General features: G+C 38.0%; 6 protein-coding genes across 7 annotated transcripts; 3 read left to right on the top strand and 3 right to left on the bottom strand.

The window, feature by feature from the left end:
* Positions 1 to 1,030: 1,030 nt before the first annotated feature.
* LOC6573624 (thiamine transporter 1) lies at positions 1,031 to 2,850 on the top strand. The gene is made up of 5 exons (XM_001999654.4): positions 1,031 to 1,424; positions 1,486 to 1,787; positions 1,850 to 2,181; positions 2,233 to 2,474; positions 2,529 to 2,850. Exons 1-5 carry the CDS (start codon positions 1,213 to 1,215, stop codon positions 2,767 to 2,769), a joined length of 1,329 nt encoding a protein of 442 aa, XP_001999690.1. The 5' UTR covers positions 1,031 to 1,212; the 3' UTR covers positions 2,770 to 2,850.
* A 262-nt stretch (positions 2,851 to 3,112) lies between these two features.
* Positions 3,113 to 6,052, top strand: LOC6573625. Its single transcript, XM_001999655.4, has 5 exons — positions 3,113 to 3,468; positions 3,573 to 3,723; positions 3,907 to 4,695; positions 4,761 to 5,121; positions 5,189 to 6,052. The coding sequence occupies exons 1-5, from the start codon at positions 3,350 to 3,352 to the stop codon at positions 5,827 to 5,829; spliced, it is 2,061 nt and encodes a 686-aa protein (XP_001999691.1). The 5' UTR covers positions 3,113 to 3,349; the 3' UTR covers positions 5,830 to 6,052.
* Positions 6,053 to 6,740: 688 nt separating this feature from the next.
* Positions 6,741 to 10,533, bottom strand: LOC6573626 (protein AF-9). The gene is made up of 2 exons (XM_001999656.4): positions 9,996 to 10,533; positions 6,741 to 9,932 (listed from the first exon to the last, which is right to left on the bottom strand). Exons 1-2 carry the CDS (start codon positions 10,174 to 10,176, stop codon positions 7,246 to 7,248), a joined length of 2,868 nt encoding a protein of 955 aa, XP_001999692.1. The 5' UTR covers positions 10,177 to 10,533; the 3' UTR covers positions 6,741 to 7,245.
* Positions 10,534 to 10,909: 376 nt separating this feature from the next.
* Positions 10,910 to 12,802, top strand: LOC6573627. The gene has a single exon (XM_001999657.4). The coding sequence runs from the start codon at positions 11,048 to 11,050 to the stop codon at positions 12,536 to 12,538; it is 1,491 nt and encodes a 496-aa protein (XP_001999693.1). The 5' UTR covers positions 10,910 to 11,047; the 3' UTR covers positions 12,539 to 12,802.
* A 5-nt stretch (positions 12,803 to 12,807) lies between these two features.
* LOC6573628 lies at positions 12,808 to 15,669 on the bottom strand. The gene is made up of 4 exons (XM_044007248.1): positions 15,238 to 15,669; positions 14,824 to 15,025; positions 14,261 to 14,757; positions 12,808 to 13,656 (listed from the first exon to the last, which is right to left on the bottom strand). Exons 2-4 carry the CDS (start codon positions 14,994 to 14,996, stop codon positions 13,019 to 13,021), a joined length of 1,308 nt encoding a protein of 435 aa, XP_043863183.1. The 5' UTR covers positions 14,997 to 15,025; positions 15,238 to 15,669; the 3' UTR covers positions 12,808 to 13,018.
* Positions 15,670 to 17,316: 1,647 nt separating this feature from the next.
* On the bottom strand, positions 17,317 to 22,064 carry LOC6573629 (tropomyosin-2). Of its 2 annotated transcripts, none has more exons than XM_001999659.4 (4): positions 21,959 to 22,064; positions 19,130 to 19,776; positions 18,890 to 19,067; positions 17,317 to 17,588 (listed from the first exon to the last, which is right to left on the bottom strand). In XM_001999659.4, the coding sequence occupies exons 2-4, from the start codon at positions 19,721 to 19,723 to the stop codon at positions 17,506 to 17,508; spliced, it is 855 nt and encodes a 284-aa protein (XP_001999695.2). In that variant the 5' UTR covers positions 19,724 to 19,776; positions 21,959 to 22,064; the 3' UTR covers positions 17,317 to 17,505. The 2 variants fall into 2 exon arrangements, with proteins under 2 accessions (XP_001999695.2, XP_032586537.1); XM_032730646.2 differs by lacking the exon at positions 17,317 to 17,588 and adding an exon at positions 18,416 to 18,591.
* Positions 22,065 to 23,890: the final 1,826 nt, after the last annotated feature.

Genomic DNA, 23,890 nt, shown 5'->3' with positions numbered 1-23,890 from the left:
CAATATCAATGGATCTTGGGTGTAATATGATAATGGAACCGAAGTGAAGCGGAAGAAAGCTTTTTGACGCTTCTTAACTAAGAGATTGAATAGTAAAATATATAAATATATTTTTTGTTTCAATTGAAGTTTATATTTTTGATTAAAGATGGGTTGAAAGCCCTACTTTATTTATCACAATATTTTTAAACCTGATATTTTTTAAAGCTTGAATATAACAAATAGACAAAGGAATATAATAAATATTTTATGATTGCAATACAAAACAGTTTTGTCTACTTAATAGCTGTTTCACTGAACAATGAAAGAATATAATAAACTTTACGACTTATGTGTTTACATCCTTTACTACTTAACTCCCTTACTAACAATAGCAATTAACCTTTCGCCTCGTATTATCTTATTATACCCTTAGCGTATTATACTGAGGAATTCGAGGTATGATGAGTATGCTACGTAGAAACATTCATTGAAAACCGCGATTTTACACCAAAACCCCACAACTTAATAAGATATACATATCTGGATATATTAAATCTATGAGAGCTAAAGATATGCAATTTTACATTTATGTTGCCTTTTGAGATACAAAGATCAGGCTTGCTCAAGTAGTTCAGAATATATACCGTATCCATTAATTCCAGGACCTCAATATCAATATTACATCCATATATACATTAATAGATAGATATTCATGCATAAGTAAAATTATTTTAAGCAGCTCGAATAGTGTATTATTGTATTCGTGTATTCGTGATATTCAGACTGGAACACTCATGTTTTATAATCACTGTTAAAAGCCCCCCTACCATTGTTGTATTAAATAATTGAAACTTATAAAATTGCCTGCACGGTAATCTTAAACGCGGTTTAAACTTATTTATAACGAATGCATAGATTTTTTTACTGTGTGAATTTTTCAACTAGTTAGCTGCAGCTGTATTCTAAAGATTGTACCCGTGATTAGGGAAAAATTTCGCATTTCCCGTCTGGAACGTTCGTCTGTGGACTACAGCGCTGATTACAATAAATATATATAGTTAGGTGTATAGACACCTATGTGGTTGTGTTGCTTCACTTATAACCCTATAAAAAAATGTGTAATTATTTTAATTATTTGTATGCTACGTCCGATTACTCAAGTTGCAGCTCGTTAGTCGAGTTTGACCAACTCGTTGATTAGATTGTGTTGAGCAGGCACTCGCGCTAGCCATGGAGCATTCTTGGCTGAGAATATCTGGAGTGCTTTGTGTGTTCGGATTTTTACGCGAGCTGCGCCCCTCGGAGCCCTACCACTCGGAAATTTTACTGGGCGAGTGGTATAATGTGACACAGGATCAGGTGAATCGGAGTGTCTACCCCATTGGGACCTATTCCTATTTAGCTCTGCTGATTGTTGTTTTTCTGGTCACCGATTATCTTAGGTAATATGCACTCACATACTCATACACACATACATTTTCAATTCAAATACCCTATACATAGATACAAGCCCATGATTATTGCCAACGCTCTGACTGGGATTATTATTTGGACTATGCTGCTTACTACGAGCACACTGTTTGGTCTACAGATCAGTGAAGTATTCTATGGTTTCTATCAGGCCACTGAAGTGGCATATTATTCCTATATATATGCGAAGGTCGATAAAAAGTATTATCCTCGTGTTACATCCCATACACGAGCGGCCATGTTTGTGGGAAAACTTGTGGCCGGACTAATTGCCCAGTTGCTCATCGGTTTTGATTGGATGAACTACCAGCAGTTGATGTACATATCTGTAGGCTGTTAGTATGACTCAAGTATACATATATTTAAAAATACGATCATATCATGTTGTATCACACAGCCCAAGTCTTCGCCCTCCTATGGACTGTCTTATTGCCCAAAGTGGAGCAGAGCTTGTATTTCCATCAACAAGTGGCAGTCAGTGGACCCGTTGATAAGGATGATGCGTCTGAACAGCCTCAAGGTGTTTCCAATGAGCAATTTAATGAGATCTCCGTTGCCAAAAAGGACCATGCTAAACCATTGCAACTATTGTGGGCGCACTTCCACATTGCATACACAAATGGCATGGTCCTCCAGTGGAGCTTGTGGTATGCGGTTAGTTTGGCTGGCAATTTACAAGTCGCAACCTACATACAAGTTCTTTGGAAATCATTTGAAAACGAGCCAAAGGTAAGTAAAATAACAAACAAATTGTTTTTGTTATTACTCATAGTTTCTTAGATTGTATGGAATGGGGGCGTGGATGCCGCCCTAACTGCACTAGCTGCCCTCTTCTCTCTAATGGCGGGATATTTGCACGCGGGACGTTTAAAAACTCGTGCCAGCCTTTTATCGGTAGCTGTGCTAGCGATTCTGGAAGGTGGCTGCATATTACTAGCATCCTGGACCTCAAATATATACTTATCATATCTGGGTTATGTGCTATTTGGGGGAGTATTTGGATTTATTATAACGGTGGCCAGGTAAGTTGAGATAACATTTTATTTGTTAAAAGTAAATTTGTTCACATATTGCAGCGCCGAGCTGGCCAAAAGTTTGGTTGAGGATAGTTTCGCTTTGATTTTTGGCATTAACACACTTATTGCACTTTTATTACAAACTATACTTACTCTTATCGTCGTCTCTGAGAGTGCGAATCTCCAGTTGAACACGTTTGAACAGTTCACTGTCTATGCATTTTATTTTATTGTGATAGGCACTATTTACTTTATAGTCATTGTTGTTCAATACTTGATAACTTGTTCAAAAAATACGTAAGGGCTTAGGAAAATAATCTATACTGTTGAGATATTACTGTAATGGTTAAGTCTAATGAAGTATTGAAGTTTGAAGTTTAAACTGAAATAATAATTATAATTTGGTTAAAAGTAAGCATATAATTATTTACAAAATGTTATTTTTCTAATTTCAATTATAATGCTTTTACATAACATAACTATACCTAATTTTTATTATTAGAATAAAATTTTGATATTTTGAATAAAAGCGCTGCCAGACCTAACAATAAGATATAAAACTACGTTATTAAAATGGAACGCATTTAAAAATACTAAGAAAATAAAAAATCAATTCAGCCATCTGGTCTCACAGTTTTTGATATCGTGTGACAGCTCGGCACCATAACGCGGGGTTAAACAAAAATTCGGCTTGGGAGAAAATGCAAAAAGTAAAAAGCAATTAATACTGATGCAGCAGACAATCTTTGACATATCTGCACTTAAAAGTGCTTCGATCAGCGAACTGTGCCAGTTTAGGATGTAGCTATATACAGCATATTGCCGAGCAATATACTTATCGAATTCTTTTAAAATAATTAATTTCTTTTGCTATTATCAAAATGCGCTTTGTACGTCGCGGTGTAGTTAAGCTGGTGCTAATTTGCACAATATTAGTCACGTTCGTCACATTTCTGTTACTTAACTCTGAGCCGGAGGATGTAGACAAAAGCATTAAAATGTAAGTATATGAATATACATATGTATGCATATGTATACAGAAAAAACATATATCTTCCACTTTATTTACGTTTGTTGTTTATTCAACTTTGCGAAACATTGCAGTCAAATAATTGAGCGATCGATACGGTCTGTCATGAATCAGGGGGAATGTCGCCAACCCCATTTGCCACTGGATAATCCCGACATAATGAAATTCTACAAGCCGATTGATAAAATAAACTGCGGGACAAGCCCGGATTGGGTTATGTGTGAGGTAAATACTGATTGCACTTGAGTATATATTTGCATTGTTGATATTTTCTCCTCGAGACTTTTGCATGCTATCATCTACAATGAAAGTCCGAAATTGTTTTAAATGATTTGTATTTAAAAAATTACTGATTGACTATATCGAATTTGTAATTGGTGTATGTTTAAAATTTCGATTATTCCGTAGAAATCGATATGCTTTGTGAAACCCGAGATAACGGCAGTGCATGGCGATATAACATGCTCGTATACGGATATTATACGCAAAACGGACTACACTGCGCGCTTTGGACGGACAAATAGAATCAAGGAGCCCTATGTACTGCAGAATAGCGATTTTGTTCGTGTTGCCTGTCATGCGTCCAGCGGTGAGAAGTGGTTTGGCATGGCATTTGGAATACGGGACACTGTGCAACGACCCGTAGTACCTAATGTGGCTGTATTACCTGCCGAAATTGTTATTGCCAATTCACAACAACAACCGCAGCTGCAGGAGGTGCCGACGAGTCCTTTTTACAATGTATTGATGTTTGGTTTTGATTCCCTGAGCCGGAACGCATTCATTCGTAAGCTACCGCGCACCTATGCCTATTTAACTCAGCAGCTGGGCGCCATTGTACTGCAAGGCTATAATATTGTTGGCGATGGCACTCCACAAGCGTTGGTGCCTCTGCTCACGGGTTACACGGAGCTAGAGCTGCCGGAAACAAGAAAACGGATCTCCAGCTCAGGAAGTGTTGATGCATATCCGATGATTTGGCAAGATTTTAGGCGACTCGGCTACTTGACCTCATTCAATGAGGACTTGCCATATGTGGGCACGTTCACATATCGCATGAACGGCTTCGAATCCCAGCCCGTGGATCACTATTTGCGCACATATTATATGCAAGCTTCGAACATGCTGAGTGGCAGTGCGCCCAACTGTATTGGTGCCCAGCCAGATCATCTAGTCATGCTGGACTATACAAAAAATGTGAGTCTCTTAGATATAACTTCATGCAATTATAATTCACTTAAAGGGGCGTTTTCGTTTTACAGTTTATGCTAAAGTATCGTGACTCTCCGCGCTTTGTGTTCAGCTTTCATGGTGGTCTCTCTCACGATTCTATTAATCTCATCGGCGCTGCCGACGACGATGTGCACGATTGGCTGGTGACACTCAAGGAGAAGTCCCTGCTCGATGATACTATCCTAATATTTATGGCTGATCATGGCAACCGATTTGCAGAAGTGCGCGCCACTCTTCAGGGCAAACAGGAGGAACGTCTACCCTTCTTTAGTTTTACATTTCCCGAATCATTTAAGAAGCGCTTTCCCCAAGAGTATAATAATTTTTTGGCAAACGAGCACCGACTCGTCACGCCCTTCGATGTGCATGCCACGCTCAAGCATCTGATACGTAAGTTTATTTAGAAATTTAACCTATTCTATAAAATGTAATTAACTTTTTTTTTATGTTCGTAAAGAGATGCAATCAGCAGGGCTGAATTACCAGACGCCTGACAGCAGTTACGATGTCTTCAACAATGATATCCACACGGAAACTAGTCAGAATATACACATCTCGGAACAAGCGCGAGGACGTTCCATATCATTATTTGAGCGCATACCTAGCAATCGATCATGTGCGGATGCATACATTGAACCACATTGGTGTGCCTGCCTTAACTGGCAGCCGCTGGAGCTGAACGACACCCGTTACGAGGGCATTATTCTCAAAGCTGCCAACAGCATAGTGGAAACAATCAATGCAGCAACCCTTGAGAGGCGTCAGTTTTGTGCACCACTGCAATTGCTGAAAGTCAACTGGGCGCTGCGACTGCTGCCACGCAAAGAACTTTTGCAATTTAAAACGAATAGTGACAAAGACGGCTTTCTGGCCGACATGAGCGGTCACACCGTAGTACACGAGGTGTTCTATCAGCTGCAACTTGTCACCCAACCAGGCCAGGCGCTATATGAGGCGAGCGTGGCCTACAATTTGCAGACATTCGAATGCACAGCCAAACTCTCGGATATATCGCGTGTCAACAAATACGGATCGCAAGCGAGATGTATTTACGAGCGCGATCCGGAACTGCGCAAATTTTGCTACTGTAGAGACTAAAGACCGACCTAGTCAATGCACAACAAGCTGTATTCAATTTAAAATTAGCTCTCTTAATATAGAATACAAAAATTTTGTTTGTATTCATGTGCCAAAGACTTAGCACTTGTCACAAAAATTTAAATTTTACATTTGAAGCTCTCTCATTGTGCATAGTTCCTTAATTAATCAAGTCTAAGATATTTTGATATTGAAAAATACAGTCATTATTTTTATAGAGGTATTTATTAATTTGTATTTTGTGTTTATATTTTTATTTGAATATTCTCTTAAACCATGCCTATGCACTTATATTCATATATGTACTACGTTCATTACAAATGCATAAATTCGTAACCGCATAAGTATTGCTTTATACACATGAACGGATCTTTTAATAATATTGTATTTGTAAATAACCAACCGCACATAACTAGCAAAAGAATTGATATTTGTAACTTGCACTCGCCTGGCATTAAACCCTAGCAGGCAGATATATATATTTGGTAGATCGGCAAACAAATACGAAACATGTTAACCATAGTTAAACGGGTTGTCTGAGTAATGGGCTATAATAACACTTGTACGTTTCTTTATGTTGTCAATATTTTCAATGGCACGTTCGATTTTCTGGTCTGTTAAAATGTATTGCATTGTGTATATAAATATATTTGTATATGTATATATATATATATATGTTTAACCTTTATATTTTATTTATATATGCATACTTATATTTATATAAGTAACTATAAATTATTTATCGCACACAGTACGAATATTAACTTTGGGTTGACTGCTATGGATTGAGCCTTCTCATTCGTTTCTCAATACTTTTATTATTATTGAAAAAAAAGGTTTTTATTTTACTGCACATGTGTTTTAGAAACATGTTGGAAATCATAATTTATTTGTAGAAAAATACAAAAAAAAAAAATATCAATAAATATTTATTGAAAAAGAAATAGCATCATGGTATAAACAAATAGGAAACTAGGGTAATAAGACAATCTACATTAAGATGTAAACAGGACATTATAGTTATGATTGCTAAATTAATTTTGTATATAGTATTTCTAAAAAGATAGCCTTGCACTATAAGGGGCGAGGTCTATCTGTATGTGTGTGTGTCTGTGTGTGCTTAAAAAGTATCGCATACTTTACGGCATAGGCTTTTGAAATACCCGCACTCATCAAAAACTTATAAACTAACCAGAAAAATGGCCATGAAAAACGTAATACCAATATACACGTAGCCAATAGAACTTGGGGTGTGTCTAAAATCTGGGGACATTCGTATTGCATTTCTGTTGCTTTAACTAATTGTAATTGTAATGATTATTTGGTTAAGTGCATGAGAGATTTGCTGATGAGTGTACATCTTGCTTAGCTATAAGCTGCTGTGGCCGCTGATGTGCCCGTTGATCCCATTTTGTGTCACGATACGGACGTCGCCAGGAACTCTTGGAGCCGCTGCACGGTACCCCGATCCAATTTGCACAGATCAAAGTCAAAGGTTTTGTGCGTGATCTCGTAGCAGCCGGTAGCAGCGATCATTTCGACAACCTGCTGCAGCTCCTCGTTGTCCTGCAACGTCATTATCTTGTGATGCAGCTCCTGAAGTTCGCTCAGATATTCAGTGGGCAAAGGCGTGCTGTTGCCGGCTCCACTCAGCGGTTGATTCAGTGGGTCCGCAGGTGAATGACTGCTATTATTGCTATTGCTGTTGTTTATAGCTGGAAAACTGTTGCTGTTGTTGTGGCTACTCGGCGAGGAGTTGATGCTATTGTTACTGGCTGACGCTGCAGCTGCTGCTGCAGCTGTCCCTTGTCGCAGGGACGGCGACTTGGACTTCTCGCGCGCAGATTTACTTGCTGCCTGCTCTTTCTTTGTTGACTTCAGTGCTGGCTCAATGAAGGTGGTGCTGTTATTGCCGCTATTGCTGTTTTGTGAGTTACGTCGATTGCGTTTCTTTTCATCTTTAAGCTCCGCCTTCTCAAGCTTCTCTGCCTTGGCGTCCGGTGACTTGTCCACTTTTTCTGCCTTCTCTGACTTTTCGGCTAGCTTTGACTTGACTTTTTGCTCTTTGCCCCCGCTATCCGTCGCTTTGGTATCCTTTGCACTATTCTGGCCGCTTTTCGCACCCATTGAGCTCTTCTGTTGGCTGCTCTTCGCTGGCAAATCAGGAAAACTACTGTTTGAGCTGTCTGAGTGCTGCAGTGTTGCAGCTGTTGCCGCCGCCAAGGCACTGGTGGCTGCCAAGTCTGGAGCCGACTGTGCCGAGTCCATGTCACTCAAATCCAAATTGCTTGATCCCTTAATTGGCGTGTGTGCCGCTCCAGCTGTTGAGCCAGATGTGGGTGTCGACCCCTGCTTATTGCTATGCTTACTGTCAGCCTCGCGTTGTCGTTTCTCTTCTTTGCTGGCGGTTTTATCTTTCGATTTTTTGTGTTTCTCTTTCTTGCTGTTCACCGACGCTGATTTGTCAACGCTGGGTTCAGCCTGCTGCTGACCACTCAGTTCTGTTTTCGGAGATGCTTCAGTAGTTCCTGCAGCCGCTGCTGTTGCTACTGTTGTCGACTTATCCGATGCATTTGGCTGTTGCTGCTGTGACTTATCCTTCTCACGATCCTTGGGCTTGTCCTTGTCGCGCTCCTTATCCTTATCCTTATCGCGCTCGCTGCGATCCTTGTCTTTCTCCTTATCCTTTTCTTTATCTTTGCTCTTATCCTTCTTCTTGTGCTTGTGCGATTTCTTGTCCGCGGTGCCATTGCTATTGCTGCTCGTTGATTTCTCGTTTTTGCTTTCGGCGACTTTTTCGACGCCCTTTGTTGTTGCAGCAGGTGATTTTTGCGGTGGCACCGTCAGCTCATCCTTGTCATAGGCTCGTTTACCAATGCTAGAGGCCATACTACTAGTACTTGCGCTGCTGCCCAACGAATTGGGTGTGCTTTTGCCGGTGGCCTTCATAGAATCATAGCTGGCTTGAGATTGTTGCGACTGTGCCTGTTGTGTTTGGTTGTTATTGCTACTACTACTGCCGGTTGCCGGACTGTCGCCGTGTCCACGCTCGTCCTTTAGCGACCGCTTATCCTTTTCCCGCTCCTCCCGCTGTTTTTCCCTTTCCCGTTCACGTTCCTTGTCTTTTTTCTCCTTTTTCGACTTTTTGTTTGAGCTGCGCTCTTTATCCTTTGACTCAGACTTCCCAGTGGACTTGTGCTCGTCACGTTCTTTGGAACGGGCATTCGGTGTACCAGATGCACTGTCCGTGGGCTTTTTGGGACTCATTTCGGCTAGGCCGCTTCTACCACCGGCCTTAGGGCTGACAGTGCGACGGACTAATGCACTAGCAGCTGCAGTAAGCGTGCTGCTGCTACTACGTTCTCGTTCGCGATCCTTGTCGCGGGATTTATCCTTTTTGGATTTCTCCTTGTCTTTGTCGTGTTTGCTGCTGCTGCTCTCGGATTTGCCAGACTTTCGTTCTTTATCGCGACCATGTCGATCTTTTTTGTCCTTGTCACGTGGTTTGTCCGAACTGTTTGACTTGTCGCGCTCCTTACTTGACTTATCTTTACCATCGTGAGCACCGACCTTGCCGCCACTAGAGCCCGTTTGTGCCTTAGCATCTGGTGAGTGTTTGGATGCACTTATTGCCGGTAGATTAGCGCTACCCGCACTGCCTTTTGTAATGGGTGAGCCAAAGAGTGCTGAGAATGTGCTAGCCTTGCCCTCATCGGTACGCGACTTGTGTTTCTTAGTGGAACCCGACTCGATTACCATACTGCTGCTGCTACCACCCTTCGCCTTGACTACGTTTAAATCTGATCCTGGTGGTTCACTAGGTGACACCGTTCGATTCAGAGTGCTTGCGGCAGCAACGTTTGCACCAAACACCGGCACTCCGCCTCCACGCAACAATTTTGCGCGAAACTCCTCTGAAGGAGCCTCAAAAACATGAGTTTTGACTTCAACACGATGACGAGGTGGACCGGAATTTTGCAGATCTAAATCGTATTGGTACATAATACGCTTTGGTTCGTCTCTATTGCGAAAATATATTTCGACGGGCAGTATAAAGCCGGCATAGCCTGATTCCTGTATGACATAAGGTGGCTCTTTGATCACTAAAAAGAGATAATTGATATTTTGGCGCGCAAATTGAAAACAATATAAATATTAAGTCTTACCACGCTTTGGCTTGGGAAAAGAGTTATGCAGAATAAAGACGACCTTGTCAACGAATGCACTTATTTCTGCCTTATTTACGCCCTGCACATAAATCTCCCAGTCATGGGTGAAGCCCAGCGGATGTTTTTTGTTGCGCAGCTTTGATGTGTGACCAATTTCGAACTGCACCTTGACTGCCATATCGAAGTCGCCGGTAACGGTAACGGTAACGCATTAATCTACTATGGCCTTTATATCAATATTCTCTATATAAACAACAATTTGTTCGATTTGCCTGCTCTCCACTTTGAGGCGGCGCAGTATGAATGTCTGGCCGAGTTTTATGTGTTGGTGCCACCTTAACCAAATGTTGTAAGTACCAGGCAAAAGCAGTAATTAAATGTTTATTACTGTGCAATTTTAACCATTTAACTGTTACACTTCGTGTGAAAGCGACTTCGGCTCAAGCTTTTTTTATTTAACAACAAATACGGGCAAAGAAAACGAAAACACTCGCACCACATACACATTGGGTAATATCGATATCGATATATGTAAATAACTTGGATAACTGGATAATGCAACACTGCAGATCTGCGCAAAGCTCCGTTTTTCGAATTATGTTTTCGATTTTCGATGAGTATTCAAGTTGAAATGCTTAAATTCTCTCCTGAATTATTGTTATTAATTATAATGAATTTGCATTGCATTCTATGACTGACAAGTAAAATATAAGTATATTCTACAACATTTTTGACAGAATTTTAAATGTTTTAGGTCTCCTTTTATAAAAATATGCACCTCTTAATTTAATTTAATAATAACTATTAATATTATTATTGATATACTAAATACTAATATTTTGTTAATACCGACTGCGATAGAACAAAATACTACAGATATAATATCGATAGCTGAACCGCTGTTGACAGCAGCTGTTTTGCCATTCACTTGCAACTGTGAAAACAATTAAATGTTTTGCGAAAAATTAGCTCAATAAAACGTGAGGAAATTGCAATTCATTAAATGTAAGCAGTAGATAGACCTTGTTTGCACATAGGGAGTGTCTAACATGGCTAGCGATTATAGCGCCAGCCAATTCGTCTCAACAAACACATGTGCAGCAAGTGCAGCGAGCTCCTCACGCTGGTTGACCGAGGAGGTCTTCAAACTGATCGATATTGTGCAACGCGATGAGGCCATTTATAATCCGAGACATAAATATTACTTTTGCCGGCCATACGTGGAGAACTTTTGGCGTGAAGTTGATCTGAAGTTGGAGAAAAATCCCGGCGCTAGCTTAGCCAAATGGACTAATCTGCGCATTTCATTTCGGCGCGAATACACCAATTATTTGGAAGAGAAAGTTCCACCATGCTGGTCGTACTTTGATCGCATGTTTTTTCTGCATCCATATTTGCGTAAAAAACATCAACAGCCCAAATCGTTAGACACGCAGGTTCAAGATGCACTGGCCCATCTCAGCAACCTCTCAAGTCGAATGCAGCGCGAGCGAGCGGTTAATACTTGTACAGCGGCAAGTTCTACTAATGCCAGCAATTCGGCGCAAGTGAATCCCAATGGAACTATTCACTCGGCGCAGCAATCACCGCAACAGCAGCCGCTTGACAATTATTTGGACTATTTTGATGAGCACGACCACAACAACTCGGAGCTTGACGAAATAATTGATGAGGAGCACAGGGCACGTTTTCAAAATCATACGCTCGACAACAATGACATCAAATCAGAGTGCGAAGAACCAGTCGATGACTACGAAGCCGAGCAAGAGCAGCGCGTTCATCATCAAGATGAGGATGACCACGATCATGAGCCCGATGAGCATGAAATGCGCTCGTTAGCATACGATGCGTCAACTACCGCTGCGGCACCCAGTTCTACATCCACATTAGAGAAACGCTACACTCAACATTATCAACAGCACGCTAGCAGCAGCAGCAGCAGCAACGGTAGCAGCCGGCTGCAACACATGAATCGCTTACAGCTACGGAATTACCACGATGAGGCACGTTCAATGCGCTCTCGCTCCCAGGAGCTGCAAGGCGTTGCTGCTGCCGCTGCAGCAACCGCAGTGGCGGCATCTGTCAGTGCTGCAAATTTGCAAACTCATTCAAATATTTCATTTGTACGGCCAACCTTCAGCAGCAAGGCCGTGGACATGGTGAGCACCACAACGCATGCTAATTCAATGGTCGCTGGCAACACTGCTGCAACAGCAGCATCCACAACGGATAATGAGAATCTGACCGTTGTTGCCGCGCCTACCAGTGCTTATCTGAGCCAGCGTCATATGCATGTGCCGCACACACACGCCCACACCCATCACCAGATGGCGACTCCAACACAGCGTCTGGAGTTGAGCAATTCATCAACAGCAGTGGCATCAGCCGGTTCGGTTGAACTGTGCGACTGCAAGACCGATTCGGATGCCATGTTTCTAATGAGTCTGCTGCCCGACATTCAGAAGCTGAATGGACGTGATCGCGGAAAGATCAAAATAGCCTTCCAAAACATATTGCAGGATTATTTGTATCCCGACTAAATGCGACTCTAAGTCATTATTGGCTGCTAGTTAAGATCTCCCAGCTCTATTCTGTGTATACAATTTTGCTTATAGCATGCACAAATTAAGTTTATCGATCGGCTCAGCCGAAAGTTTTTGTTTTGAACGTATTTCCTTAATTCCTTGAAGCTTTGCTGTGCAAAAACAAAGTATCCTTAATTTGTACTTTAACTGTATATCCTTTGAACAGTATGTGTTATAAATTATTTTATTTATATAATATATGTATAAATATATAATGAATACAATATGTTTTGTTAAATTAAGAAATTCATTCAAAATTTACAATTGTCGATGGCTTATGTTAAACTATAGCTACGCAAGCCTGTTCAGAGTCTCTATTCGGATTAAGGCTTTAAATAGTAATACATCATTGAAATTGAGAAGAACTCAAAGAGGGGTTATTGAACATTATTCTCAGACTGTATTGCGATTGCAAGTTATTGATTCAATTTAGATTTAGTCAAAGAGCTTCAGATCGCGCGCTATCTTCTGTATTTTATTGTCTAGCGTCTTGTCTTCGTACTCGCAGATGTAGTAATGCCTGGATGTGCACTCTTGTCCATAGTAGGCATAGCTGTGTTTGCCCGCGTTGTAGCTGAGGCGCAAGCAGCGCCCCTTGCCCTCTATTTGGACTGTATTGTTGAGTATATCGCTGTCACCTTTGGTTTCCTCGCTGCTGCTGTCAACCAGATTAGAGGTTGTTGAATTTTCCGCCTTCTGTGACATTGCAATTGAGGTGAGGTTGGTATTCGGATTGACGGGCTTGGCGGAATTGGACCAAATCCACAAAAGACCCGGATTGAGACCACCTAGCCAATAGTCACGGCCTCGATGTGTTGGCTGATTAAGTAAATAGGCCATGATCTCTTCGTTCTCTGACACCTTCTCGAATTCGGCCAGGTGCGCTGAGAGTCCCTTGCAAGCTGTGTTTGCCGTCTTCCAGTTCACCTGCTGATGGCTATTAATATAATAGCAATTATCGCTGATCCGCGTAAAATTCGTTGGACAGGGATCACGAACTTCCTTTTGATTATTGCCAGCCATTAAATAATAGACCAATTGTTCTGTTCGCCGTACGCGACTTTCCAAATAATCTTAAAAGAGCGACAAAGAATAATAAAATTAGATTGAAGAGCTTGAAAATGTTACTCTATAAATGAAAGACTTTACTGGAAAAATTTATACAAATTTGTACGATTAAAAAAAAAAAAATAATAATAATAGTAAATACGGTGAGAGGGATTCTAAGTACTTTAAGGATTTTTATGGGAAATAAATTATATATAGATGATATTTAATCATTCATATAAAACATACAAAAATAGAGAGTGATAAAGAGATATTTGTACTTGACAACTGAAGAAATTGATGAATGGCAAGATCAAATAGATTGCTCGTAATAGTTTTATACTTTTTACAACATATCAAAACATAAATATCTTGTTCATACAGATACATATAATTGTTATATATCATTTTAATAAATAACCATTGAACAGCTTGAACAAAATTTGGATTCATTTGGCCAAACTCAGCTTAATTATGATATATATATATATATATATATATATATATATTTTTTTTTTTTTATACAATAAATATAATATAGATATATACAGAAATGTGTTATTTAAAACATCTCCAATAATCCTATCTAGCTGTTTAATTTATATATACTTGTATTTATTCTCTTCTTACCAACACGATAGACCAGCTTCTCGATGGCGCCCAGCAAATACAAATCATTTTCAGAGACGGCTCGGAATGTGTTGGGCGGATTGCCATGTGCCGCCAAATGCTGCTGCTGTTGCGAATGGGGCGGCGGTGGCTGCTGCAGCGGCACCGGCCGCAGGTGCGACTGAGGCGGCGATGGCTCAGAGTTACCGAAACCAAAGAGCTGTTGCAAGAAACCGGGTTGCTGGCGCTGTTGTTGCTGCTGCTGCTGTAGTTGTTGTTGCTGCTGCTGGTGCAACATTTGGTTTGTCATGGGCCGAAACTGTGGATTGACAATCGGGCCTTGGCTTTCTACCGGCGCCCGCAGATGCGGCTCTAACTCCACGGCCTCGCCAATGCGGCGAGTAATATAAATGTTGTTGCCCGGTCGCTTATATGCCGAGGAATGATAATTAATGGGTCCGCTCATCTCGCCGCCCATATAAGCCAGATCCTTCGACATGCGCTGGCTGCTGCTCTGGCTACAAATTGACACAGGTTTAATATAATCATCCACCTGAATCACCAACTAACACGCACACACACACCTTAGCACATAATCTTCGAGAAATTGTGACCAACTGCAGCCGTCCGTCAGCGATTCATTTGCGTATTTTTGCATAGTTTCACTGCCGTCCGGCTTGCATAACCCGGGGAAAAGGCCCAGACATATGAGCCATATGCAGACATGACGACACATCATTAGTTTCTTTACCGACATGTAATGTTTGCTTACAGATTCCACTCACACTCCAAACGAATAATAATCACAAAAAATACAATATGCAATAAAAACGAAAAAGAAAATGAAAAACACTTTCGGTTTCTAAGAGTCGCGTCCGCTTCTTGTGCCACTGAAACTCAAACTGAGACTGACTGTGAGCTTCAATTGGCGCTGTGGTTGGGGCTGGCTCTGTCATGACCATGGCGCGGTTTTTTTTTTATTCAGTTTTTTTTTTTACCTGCCTTAAAATGCAAAATTTCACTTTCTCCGACGCTCTTCACGAATGTAAGTCATTGGGTTTGCCGCTGTTTGTTTGTATTGTTAAAGTCTATTTGACGGCGGCGCCTTTTTAGGCATTGTTGTTAAACTCAATGCGAGTGTGTTTTAATTGTTAACTCCAGTTTATTGGTAAATACAAATTAATTAACCTTACTTATTATCGAAAAGTCGGCTACTGGGCAACTGAGTCTTATTTATTTACTCTTAAAACTGTTTTAAATGTTCATATAAAGCTCAAATATGATTTGAATACAATAAATGAGCATAAATCGTTTTTAAAATTGTATAAAATATGTAGCCAAAAAAAAAAAGAAAAAAATCGTTATGAGTAATATTTTAGAGTTATTCAAAGCTTGACTAACGAAAAAATACGAATCTTTTTTGGAATTTCCAAAATTTGTTTAGATATCAAATTTACATTTAGTATAGATGTAATATGAGCTAGATAAACTGTATTGTATTTTTTTTAAATACAAGTTACCTTTTAAAATATATTCCAAAATATTTTCCAAAATTAGTTCTTAAAAATTTTTATGTATTCAGCTTTGTGAAAAGATCTGGTTAATGAACTGTACTCTAATAATTATTAGCTGGCTAGAAATGTAACCAGCCAAACCAGCAAAGATGATTTATTTATTAAAGTCTTTGTTGTTGCTATCATAATAAAATATATATAATATTTAATAATTTATCTTTTAATATTATAGCCTTTTTATTATTATTCAATAAATTGTCCTATGGAAGTAGTAGCCAAGACTAATATTTACATAAAAATACTTTAAGTATAAAAAAAAATAAATATATAATTTTAGGTTTTATTTTGTTATTTGGTTTATAGTTTGTTGATTAAAAAAAAATTATATTTCGACTTATGCTATAAAATTATTGATAATTTATGCTTGTCATAACTATTCACAAATCATTTTCACATAGTTGGCTTTCAAAGAAATGGCAGTTGGGTTTGAGCCAGTTTGCATATCATTAGAGCTTGATTAATCCATTGATTTGCCGCTCGCTCATTGATGACTTTAGGGGCGTACGGTCCAAGATGAATGCGACCAGCATCCGTGAGTCGTGGAGCGTGTTTCTCGCTCTGCCCACATGACTGTAAGTGCTCTTGAGAGACATATGAAATTATTATAGATCGGTTGCCCTGAGCTGATCAACATGCTCAAATTGACTTTCATTGCGACTTATTTTGACTACTTATTAGCTACCAGTTTAACCATGTTGCAACGAAGGTCTCTTCTCGACTTTGGTCCGGTTCGATGACGCATTTCGTCTTTTTTTCTGTATTTATTTATTTGTGTGAAGGGGTTTTCCCAACGTGTTTTGCATCTCTTCAAAACCTTATGAAGAGCTGCGGCAGACGTTTCTCAAGCTATACGTAGAAATCCAAATTCAGTCTAAATTTTAAATAAAATATGTGGCTTTATCAACATCTGACCTCTTAGATGTTAATATAAAGCTGTATCATTCGATTAGAAAATTCGAAAACTTTCTCTGGCCCTGGCCTTGAAAGCATTGAACTTGGATTCCCCTAGATTCTGCTTAAGATTTACAAAACCTTTTAGCACCTCTTTCCCTTTAAGATTAATTGAAATAAACGCGAATTACCCCACAATAAAAAATTGAGAGCTCTGTTCCATGCAAAGAAAATAAGTTGTAAGTTCTCATCAAAGCAAACATCAACATATAATTTTTTTTGTATTTTTTATAAATTTTTTATATAGTTTTTTTTTCGTATTTTCTGGATTTTTTCTTTAATATATTATAAAATTTCAAATTTTCAACCATTCATCATTCTTAACAGCATAGATAAATATTAGGTCTCTCTCTTGCTCGCATCGCTCTCTCTCTTTTTCTCATTCTCTGTATAAATATTTTTAATTATTTATTTCTCGTGCTACTTGCGTTTGGATTGTTAGTTACTGCTCGAGTTCTTAATATTTTTAAAACATGACTTTAAAAATACAAAAAATTATTCTTGAGTTCAGATATTTGTGCATGATGTTGTTGTTGCTGCTGTTGTTGTCGATATTGTTGTTGTTGTTATTTATTTATTTAGAAATAGATTTGATTTAAAGATATACACAAAGGATCTTGTTTTTGGTATTTTGGTTTTGTTTCTGTTTTGATTTGCAAATGATATTAAGATGATAATCGTTTACATTTAGTTGAGTTCCACTTCTTCTTTCTCTACTATCGTCCGGACAAGAGGCCATGTTTAGTAGCCAGCCAATTCGGCGAATGTGGAGTCCATCTCGTCGGCCAGAGACTTGTACCTGTCCTTGTTGATGCCCAGCTCGTCTGTGAAACGAATAATGGATATGGAATATTAATAATTGTCACGGAATATTCGCGGGTAAACAGTAAACAGAGAGTGCAACATTTATTTGAACACAAGTAACATAAATCTTGAGCCACGTTGCCAGCAGTTGGCTGTGATACACTGTAAGAAATAAGTGTGCCTGGTTAATATATCATTTTAGTTTTGCGCCGTTGACAAGCGTTTACATATAAATATATTTCTTTTAGTTAGTATTTTTAAATTACATAAATAGGAATGCGTATTGTGTCTGAGTCAGGTTCATAGAAGGGGGATCGGGAACATGAATCTCTACGTGTGCAATGATGACCCAAAACTGAGCTACATGAGTGTGTATTCAACATCTGTCAAGTAGAGCCTTGGCATAAGCCATCCGAACTGCAGTCTAAATAATGAGATATGAGCAGCAAGGGCGCTGCACAGATAGTATAATCGAAAGTTGGGCTTGTTTTTTTGTGTCTGGGTAGGCAAGACAATTGAACATGCCACATTAAACAAAAGAAAAGAACTTTGCACTAAACAGAAATTAATTTTGTTTTTGTTTTCGATACATATATATAAGATAATGGAAATCACCTGTTGTTTCGAAAGCATAAATAACTACAGTTGGCATATAGAGAGTGGAACTGTTTCTTTTTTTTACAGTGTAATAGTATCTTGAGGGCTGGGTGGTATGTTGGAGAGCAACCACAAGACTATACAAATTATTTACAGTGTAAATTGTGACTGATCTGCACAGTGTCCAAAAGTAGGGGATATGAATAATGCAAAATATGATAGGGGAATACATTTGCTTGTGTCTCTGTATGTGCGTGTATATGTATGTGTTTGGACGCATGTCAGTGTGTGTGTGTATGTCATTATGGGAACTGTTTGGCAATTGGTTTTTCTTGTTTGGTTTTTAATATCCAGTAAGTTCAGCAAATGTCTGGTCCAAATCGTCGCAGATTGCTTTGTATTTTTCTTTCTCATGGAAGAGACGGTCTGCAAAAAGCATTTGTTGTTTATTTTATAATTATATTACATATGTACAATTAATAAAAGCAGCGTGTATTATTGTGGATAACCAACAATCAACATATGTACATTATAGTATAAGATATAAGTATATATAGACTGTTCGCATTAGTTGAAGCTGCATTTGAGTTTTTAGAACTTGAATGCGATATTTACATATCGTATATCGTATAGGGCAGGTGCACGCGCATCTCATTGGCGCACCGATTTGGTTTGAGAAGATATACATAGTTGGGAGTTATAGTTTGATTAAAGATTGACATACCTTCTAGCCTGTCGACTTCCTTCTGCAGGCGCTTGACTTGCTTCTCAGCCTGTTCGGCGCGCTGTTCGGCCTCCTTCAACTTGATAGACAAGGTCTTCATCTCACGCTTGAATTCCTCAACGCGCTGGTTGGCCTTCTCCTCGGACACTTCCAAAGATTTCAGCGAGTTGCCGACAACCTATATTGAAGGTAAAGTGTTTTATAGTATCTTAGGAATGGAATTTGATGTGTTGTATGAACCTTCAGTTCTTCCTCCAGCTCCATGATCTTGGATTCACCGGAGCGGACACGATCCTCAGCCACTTCGAGCTCGTCTTCAACGAAGGCCAGCTTGCGGGAGACCTCATCGGACTTGGTATCGGCATCCTCAGCAAGCATGCGAGCTTCCTTCAATTGGTTGGTCAACTGATCCATACGCTCCTCATCCTGCTGGGAACGGTTCTCCAATACTTTGCACATACGGTTGTTCTCATCGGCCGACTGTGTGGCCTCCAACAGCTTCTGTTGTGCGGTGGTTGAGCGCTCCTCAGATTTCTCCAAATCCTCCTCAATCTGTTGCACCTTACGGTTCAAGGTGGCTACCTCGGATTCCGTGGCGGTCAACAGTTTCTCCTTCTCCTCCAATTCGGTGTTGGCCTTCTCCAGCTGCTCCTTGGCGGTGACCAAATCGACCTCAACCTGAACAAATTTCTTCTCCAAGTCGCGCACCTCCTCATTGAGTTTGTCGGCACGGGAGTTGGCATCCTTAGCTTGATTCTCGCAGGTATCTGCCTTATCAATGGCATTATCCTTCTCAAGCTTCATCGCTTGCATCTTCTTCTTGATGGCGTCCATGGTGTTTGTGTTTTTGTTATTTGCTTAGGAGGGAAGAAAACCGGAAAAAGGCACTGCAAACAAAAATATTTTTTGGAAATTATAATTATTTAAATACAATATAATCAAAAATAAAAAATTAAACACTTATTTTAAATGTTTTATAACATATAAAATATATCTATAGTTATTTTAAAATATATAGTTATTAAACAGATATCTTATAAGTATTTTCAATATTTTTTTTTAAATCTAAAATCTCTATTTTTAGATTATTTTGCGCTCTTTCTTTCAACAATTCAGTTGCGTTCAAATCTTTTCTCACAGCTCATTAAAATACACTCCAGATAAAGAAAACAAAATGTTTACTTTACCCAATGCAATTTATAAGGCTGCAGTCGAATATATACATATATATATATATATATATACATATAGACATATATATGCATATATTCAAATATAAAGACGAAATGTAAACAGAATTTGCTTTTGCCGAAAACTTTTTAAACCTAACGAATTTTTCTACGCCCACAAAAGAAAACTGAACGATCTCTATTGCTCTCTCTTTCTCTCTCACATGTCGATTCCATTTGTTAAACGAATTTCAAAGAGTTTAAAAATAAATCTGATATGCTTTTGCATGTGAATATATCCAGTCCAATATTTGTATGTACATATAGAATGCTGCTGGCGTTTTTTGGACATTTCGGCCTGGCCTGCCTGTAATTCTAGAGTTTTTCAAAGCGAACACAAACAATGTCTGTGTATTTATACAAATATATATCTATGTATATATATACGTACATATATATACACGCTGATTGCAATTTGAAAATTTTCAGCTCATTTCTTTTTTGGGGTCAGAATTTGTGTAGGCGTTCGCCTATACACACGTAAGATTGTTATGTCTGTTTCTGTGTCGTTCGATAAGTAGGGCAAAGTCATTGATGTTGTAGTTGTACGAGGTTAATCCCAGATGGCAAGGAGATGTCAAGGTTTTAAGTAACAGCCAGACAAATGACTATAACATAATTCAATCTTAAGAGAAATGATCAACGAAGTCCTAGAGACTTGAGTTTGACAAGGCAATCGCATCAAGACAATCTTCAAATTCAATTTAATTATTTTCTATTTTTACTAGAATATAGAATCTATATATTTTATTATTTTGTATGGCCGTCAGTCTTATTCATATATAGGTAAAACGGAACATTCGTAAGTTGTGTGGGTGGCACACATATACCATATATATATATATATAATATATTCATAGCTATTTCTCGACATCTGCTCTCTAATAATTTTCGAACATTTCTGACAAATGGCCAAAAAAAAACTCAAGGATAAATTACCATTAGCAAAATGTTCGTTTGTGAGATCATAAAAGCTCAATGGGAAAAGCTTTCTCGTCTAAGTTTCAAATAGAGTTAAAAATAAAATCTTTAAAGTTTCTACTCAGTCAGTATCTGTGTATATGTATCTATGTATCTGTGTATGTGTGTATGTGCGACAGGCAGGTGTCTGTCTGCAGTTAATTTTATAGAAGAATAGAAATCTACTATGGGGCAGCTTTTCTATTCAGTTGTGTGTGAAAATTGTGCGTATGTGCATATGTATGTGTATGTATATATATGTGTATGTGTGTGTGGGCTCGTGTGTGAGTGTTTGTGTGCAGCTTTTGAATATGAGTGTGTGTGCAAATTGTTCACTCATACCCACTCATACACACTCACACACATACACATATAGAGGCGGATATTTTTGTCAGATTTAGTTACAAAATTCCTTATAAGCGAATTTTCTCACAACGTTCATATCATAAATTTGTTATACTACATAAATCGCATAACAAAATGAAGAACAATCATTTTCGATTTTCTTTGCTTTTGCAACTTTTTGGGCACTTTTTGAATTTTAAACCTTGGTTCAGATTTATTATTTTTAATTTTATATTAATTAATTTATTTATAGACACATACATATGCACATTTAATAACTGAATTTCTTATATATTATATATAAATATATATACAATTTTTTTGTTAAGTTTTGGTTATGCAGATAGCAATTTGAAATATGCATTTCAAATGCACTTTTCACTTTTTTTTTTAACTTATCGAGATTTTTGTATGTAGAATTTTTTTTATAATTACGCAGTTTTGTTAAAACTATATTATACGGCTTTCCAATATATATTTATGTATATTTTTTGATATTCCCAATGCAAAAATCCTGGCAGCAGCCGCAACTAACCTTAGCGTTTCAAACACACTATACGCTGTCGAAACCCCGAGAACACTGATGCTGACCAAGTCGCGGTGCCGAGAAAGCGACCCCAAGAAATAACGCAAGGCGCACACACACACACTTGCACACAAGCATACCAACACACACACACGCACTCACTCACTCATACAGTGGCACGCAGTATTGAATAATTTTTAATTTCGTAAAATTTCCCATTAAAAAAAAAAAGAAAAGCGCTTTCGCAACTTTTCATGGGCCATTTGAAATTTCCCTCGATATTTCCCCAAATACACATATACATATACCTTAATGTATCCGTGTATATGTATGCATATGCAAAGATCTTACGGAGAGCGAGCTCACTCTCTTCTTCTCCTCTCTCTCTTCGACTATGCTCGCATTTTCTTTTACTGCATTCAAGGCGTATGATGTCTCACAGACAGGCGTGAAAATTATGCGTTTTTTTTTTCTTAATTGAAAAATATACATACGTGAGTACATATATATTTTTTATTTTTTTATAAGCTTGTGTGTCTGTATCCATCGAAAGTGAGGCTATAAATAGCGCATAAATGTACGAAACATGCCCGAGTCGGACACGGCTAACAAGATGAGAATCTATTTTGATTAAATAAATATTGAGAAATTTTCTTTTTTTTTTTTTCACACGGTGCAGACCGATTTTGGTACATACAACTATAATTTTTTATATACATACATATTCGCATTTATCTTTGTGACGTGGCACAAGAAAATACAATTGAAATGATAATTTCAAAACTTAAATTTACGATCAAGGAATTAAAATAAACAAAATAAATAAAAAAAACGATAAAATTAAAATATAATATAGAATAGAAAATTGCTTTTTTTTTTTGTATATTTTAACAAAAATGTTTTAAAAGTCTTTTAGTCTTCTTGAAGTTGTAACCGAGAGCAACCAATTTGCAAGAGCTAGAATAAATTATTTATATTTCATGGAGCTGACATGCTTACCTGTTTCTAAAATATATATTCATATATATTTGTATTATTGTAGTAAAGTATATTAAATATTTAAGAGATTGTAGATTTTTCAATACGTAAAAATTTATATATGTGTACTTTCTTAGTAAAGCTATGGCTATGACAATAGAGGATATTTCTTCTAGGTGAGTCACTCAAACAAAATCCTAAAATAGTATTGATTTTTCGCTTTATTGTTCTTATCCATCTAAAAAAAAAAAAAACGGAAGTAAACATAATTTTTTACCCGGTAACACCAGTTTTGCTATCCGAGAGAAATACATAATGAAGGGTGTTTTTGGAATATTAAATAAAATTATTATTACACCCCATAATTCTGATTAATATTTATTTTATTTATTTCCCCAACAAAAATAGATGCCATCTGTGCATATATACAAACCAAAACCAGTTAGTAGAATCTACGTCTACATACTAGTCGAACTCATAACCAAAAGACTTCTATTAAATTAAATATATATTTTTATTTATATATTTTAATAAGGCTATCTTTTATTGTTATTTTCGGATTCCATTCACAGAAATTACTCCTCCCTCTTCATAGCATAAATTCTTCTGCCTCTTTCACTTACGATCACTAATTTGTTACAATAAGGTAAACTAGAGAAGGGGATTCCCCTATGACAGCGCTTTTAACATAATATTGAGACCGCATCTAAATAAGAATTGCTCCTTCAAGCCGGAGCCTAAAAGACGTTATACAACAATGTAAACTCAATGCGGTAAACTTTCCATAATTACCCAAAGAAAAGTCATTTATTTTCATATTTTTATGCAAAAGAATTTGTTTTTCCATTTATTTGTCATAAAAATATAAACGCTTAATAACTGAGAATAATTAGATTTTTTTTAAATACTTGTACATATTGAATTTGTATGTTTCACAATTACAAAAGCTAAGAATGTGTATAT

Source organism: Drosophila mojavensis, unplaced genomic scaffold (genome assembly GCF_018153725.1).
Source record: "Drosophila mojavensis isolate 15081-1352.22 unplaced genomic scaffold, ASM1815372v1 contig_16, whole genome shotgun sequence".
Taxonomy (NCBI): Eukaryota; Metazoa; Arthropoda; class Insecta; order Diptera; family Drosophilidae; genus Drosophila; species Drosophila mojavensis.
This window is presented reverse-complemented; position numbering and strand designations above follow the sequence as displayed.

Bases quoted from the DNA above. Each gene is read 5' to 3' on its own strand.
- LOC6573627 (XM_001999657.4), top strand. From the start codon at position 11,048: ATGGCTAGCGATTATAGCGCCAGCCAATTCGTCTCAACAAACACATGT.
- LOC6573626 (XM_001999656.4), bottom strand. From the start codon at position 10,176: ATGGCAGTCAAGGTGCAGTTCGAAATTGGTCACACATCAAAGCTGCGC. The intron at 9,933-9,995 runs GTAAGACTTAAT...ATCTCTTTTTAG, and splicing joins TTTTCCCAAGCCAAAGCGTG to TGATCAAAGAGCCACCTTAT.
- LOC6573628 (XM_044007248.1), bottom strand. From the start codon at position 14,996: ATGTCGGTAAAGAAACTAATGATGTGTCGTCATGTCTGCATATGGCTC. The intron at 14,758-14,823 runs GTGTGTGTGTGC...GTCAATTTGTAG, and splicing joins CTCGAAGATTATGTGCTAAG to CCAGAGCAGCAGCCAGCGCA. The intron at 13,657-14,260 runs GTAAGAAGAGAA...CGCTCTTTTAAG, and splicing joins GAAGCTGGTCTATCGTGTTG to ATTATTTGGAAAGTCGCGTA.
- LOC6573629 (XM_001999659.4), bottom strand. From the start codon at position 19,723: ATGGACGCCATCAAGAAGAAGATGCAAGCGATGAAGCTTGAGAAGGAT. The intron at 19,068-19,129 runs GTTCATACAACA...CCTTCAATATAG, and splicing joins AGCTGGAGGAAGAACTGAAG to GTTGTCGGCAACTCGCTGAA. The intron at 17,589-18,889 runs GTATGTCAATCT...TTCGTTTCACAG, and splicing joins GGAAGTCGACAGGCTAGAAG to ACGAGCTGGGCATCAACAAG.
- LOC6573624 (XM_001999654.4), top strand. From the start codon at position 1,213: ATGGAGCATTCTTGGCTGAGAATATCTGGAGTGCTTTGTGTGTTCGGA. The intron at 1,788-1,849 runs GTTAGTATGACT...TGTATCACACAG, and splicing joins GATGTACATATCTGTAGGCT to CCCAAGTCTTCGCCCTCCTA. The intron at 2,475-2,528 runs GTAAGTTGAGAT...CACATATTGCAG, and splicing joins TTTATTATAACGGTGGCCAG to CGCCGAGCTGGCCAAAAGTT.
- LOC6573625 (XM_001999655.4), top strand. From the start codon at position 3,350: ATGCGCTTTGTACGTCGCGGTGTAGTTAAGCTGGTGCTAATTTGCACA. The intron at 3,469-3,572 runs GTAAGTATATGA...GAAACATTGCAG, and splicing joins GTAGACAAAAGCATTAAAAT to TCAAATAATTGAGCGATCGA. The intron at 4,696-4,760 runs GTGAGTCTCTTA...TTCGTTTTACAG, and splicing joins TGCTGGACTATACAAAAAAT to TTTATGCTAAAGTATCGTGA.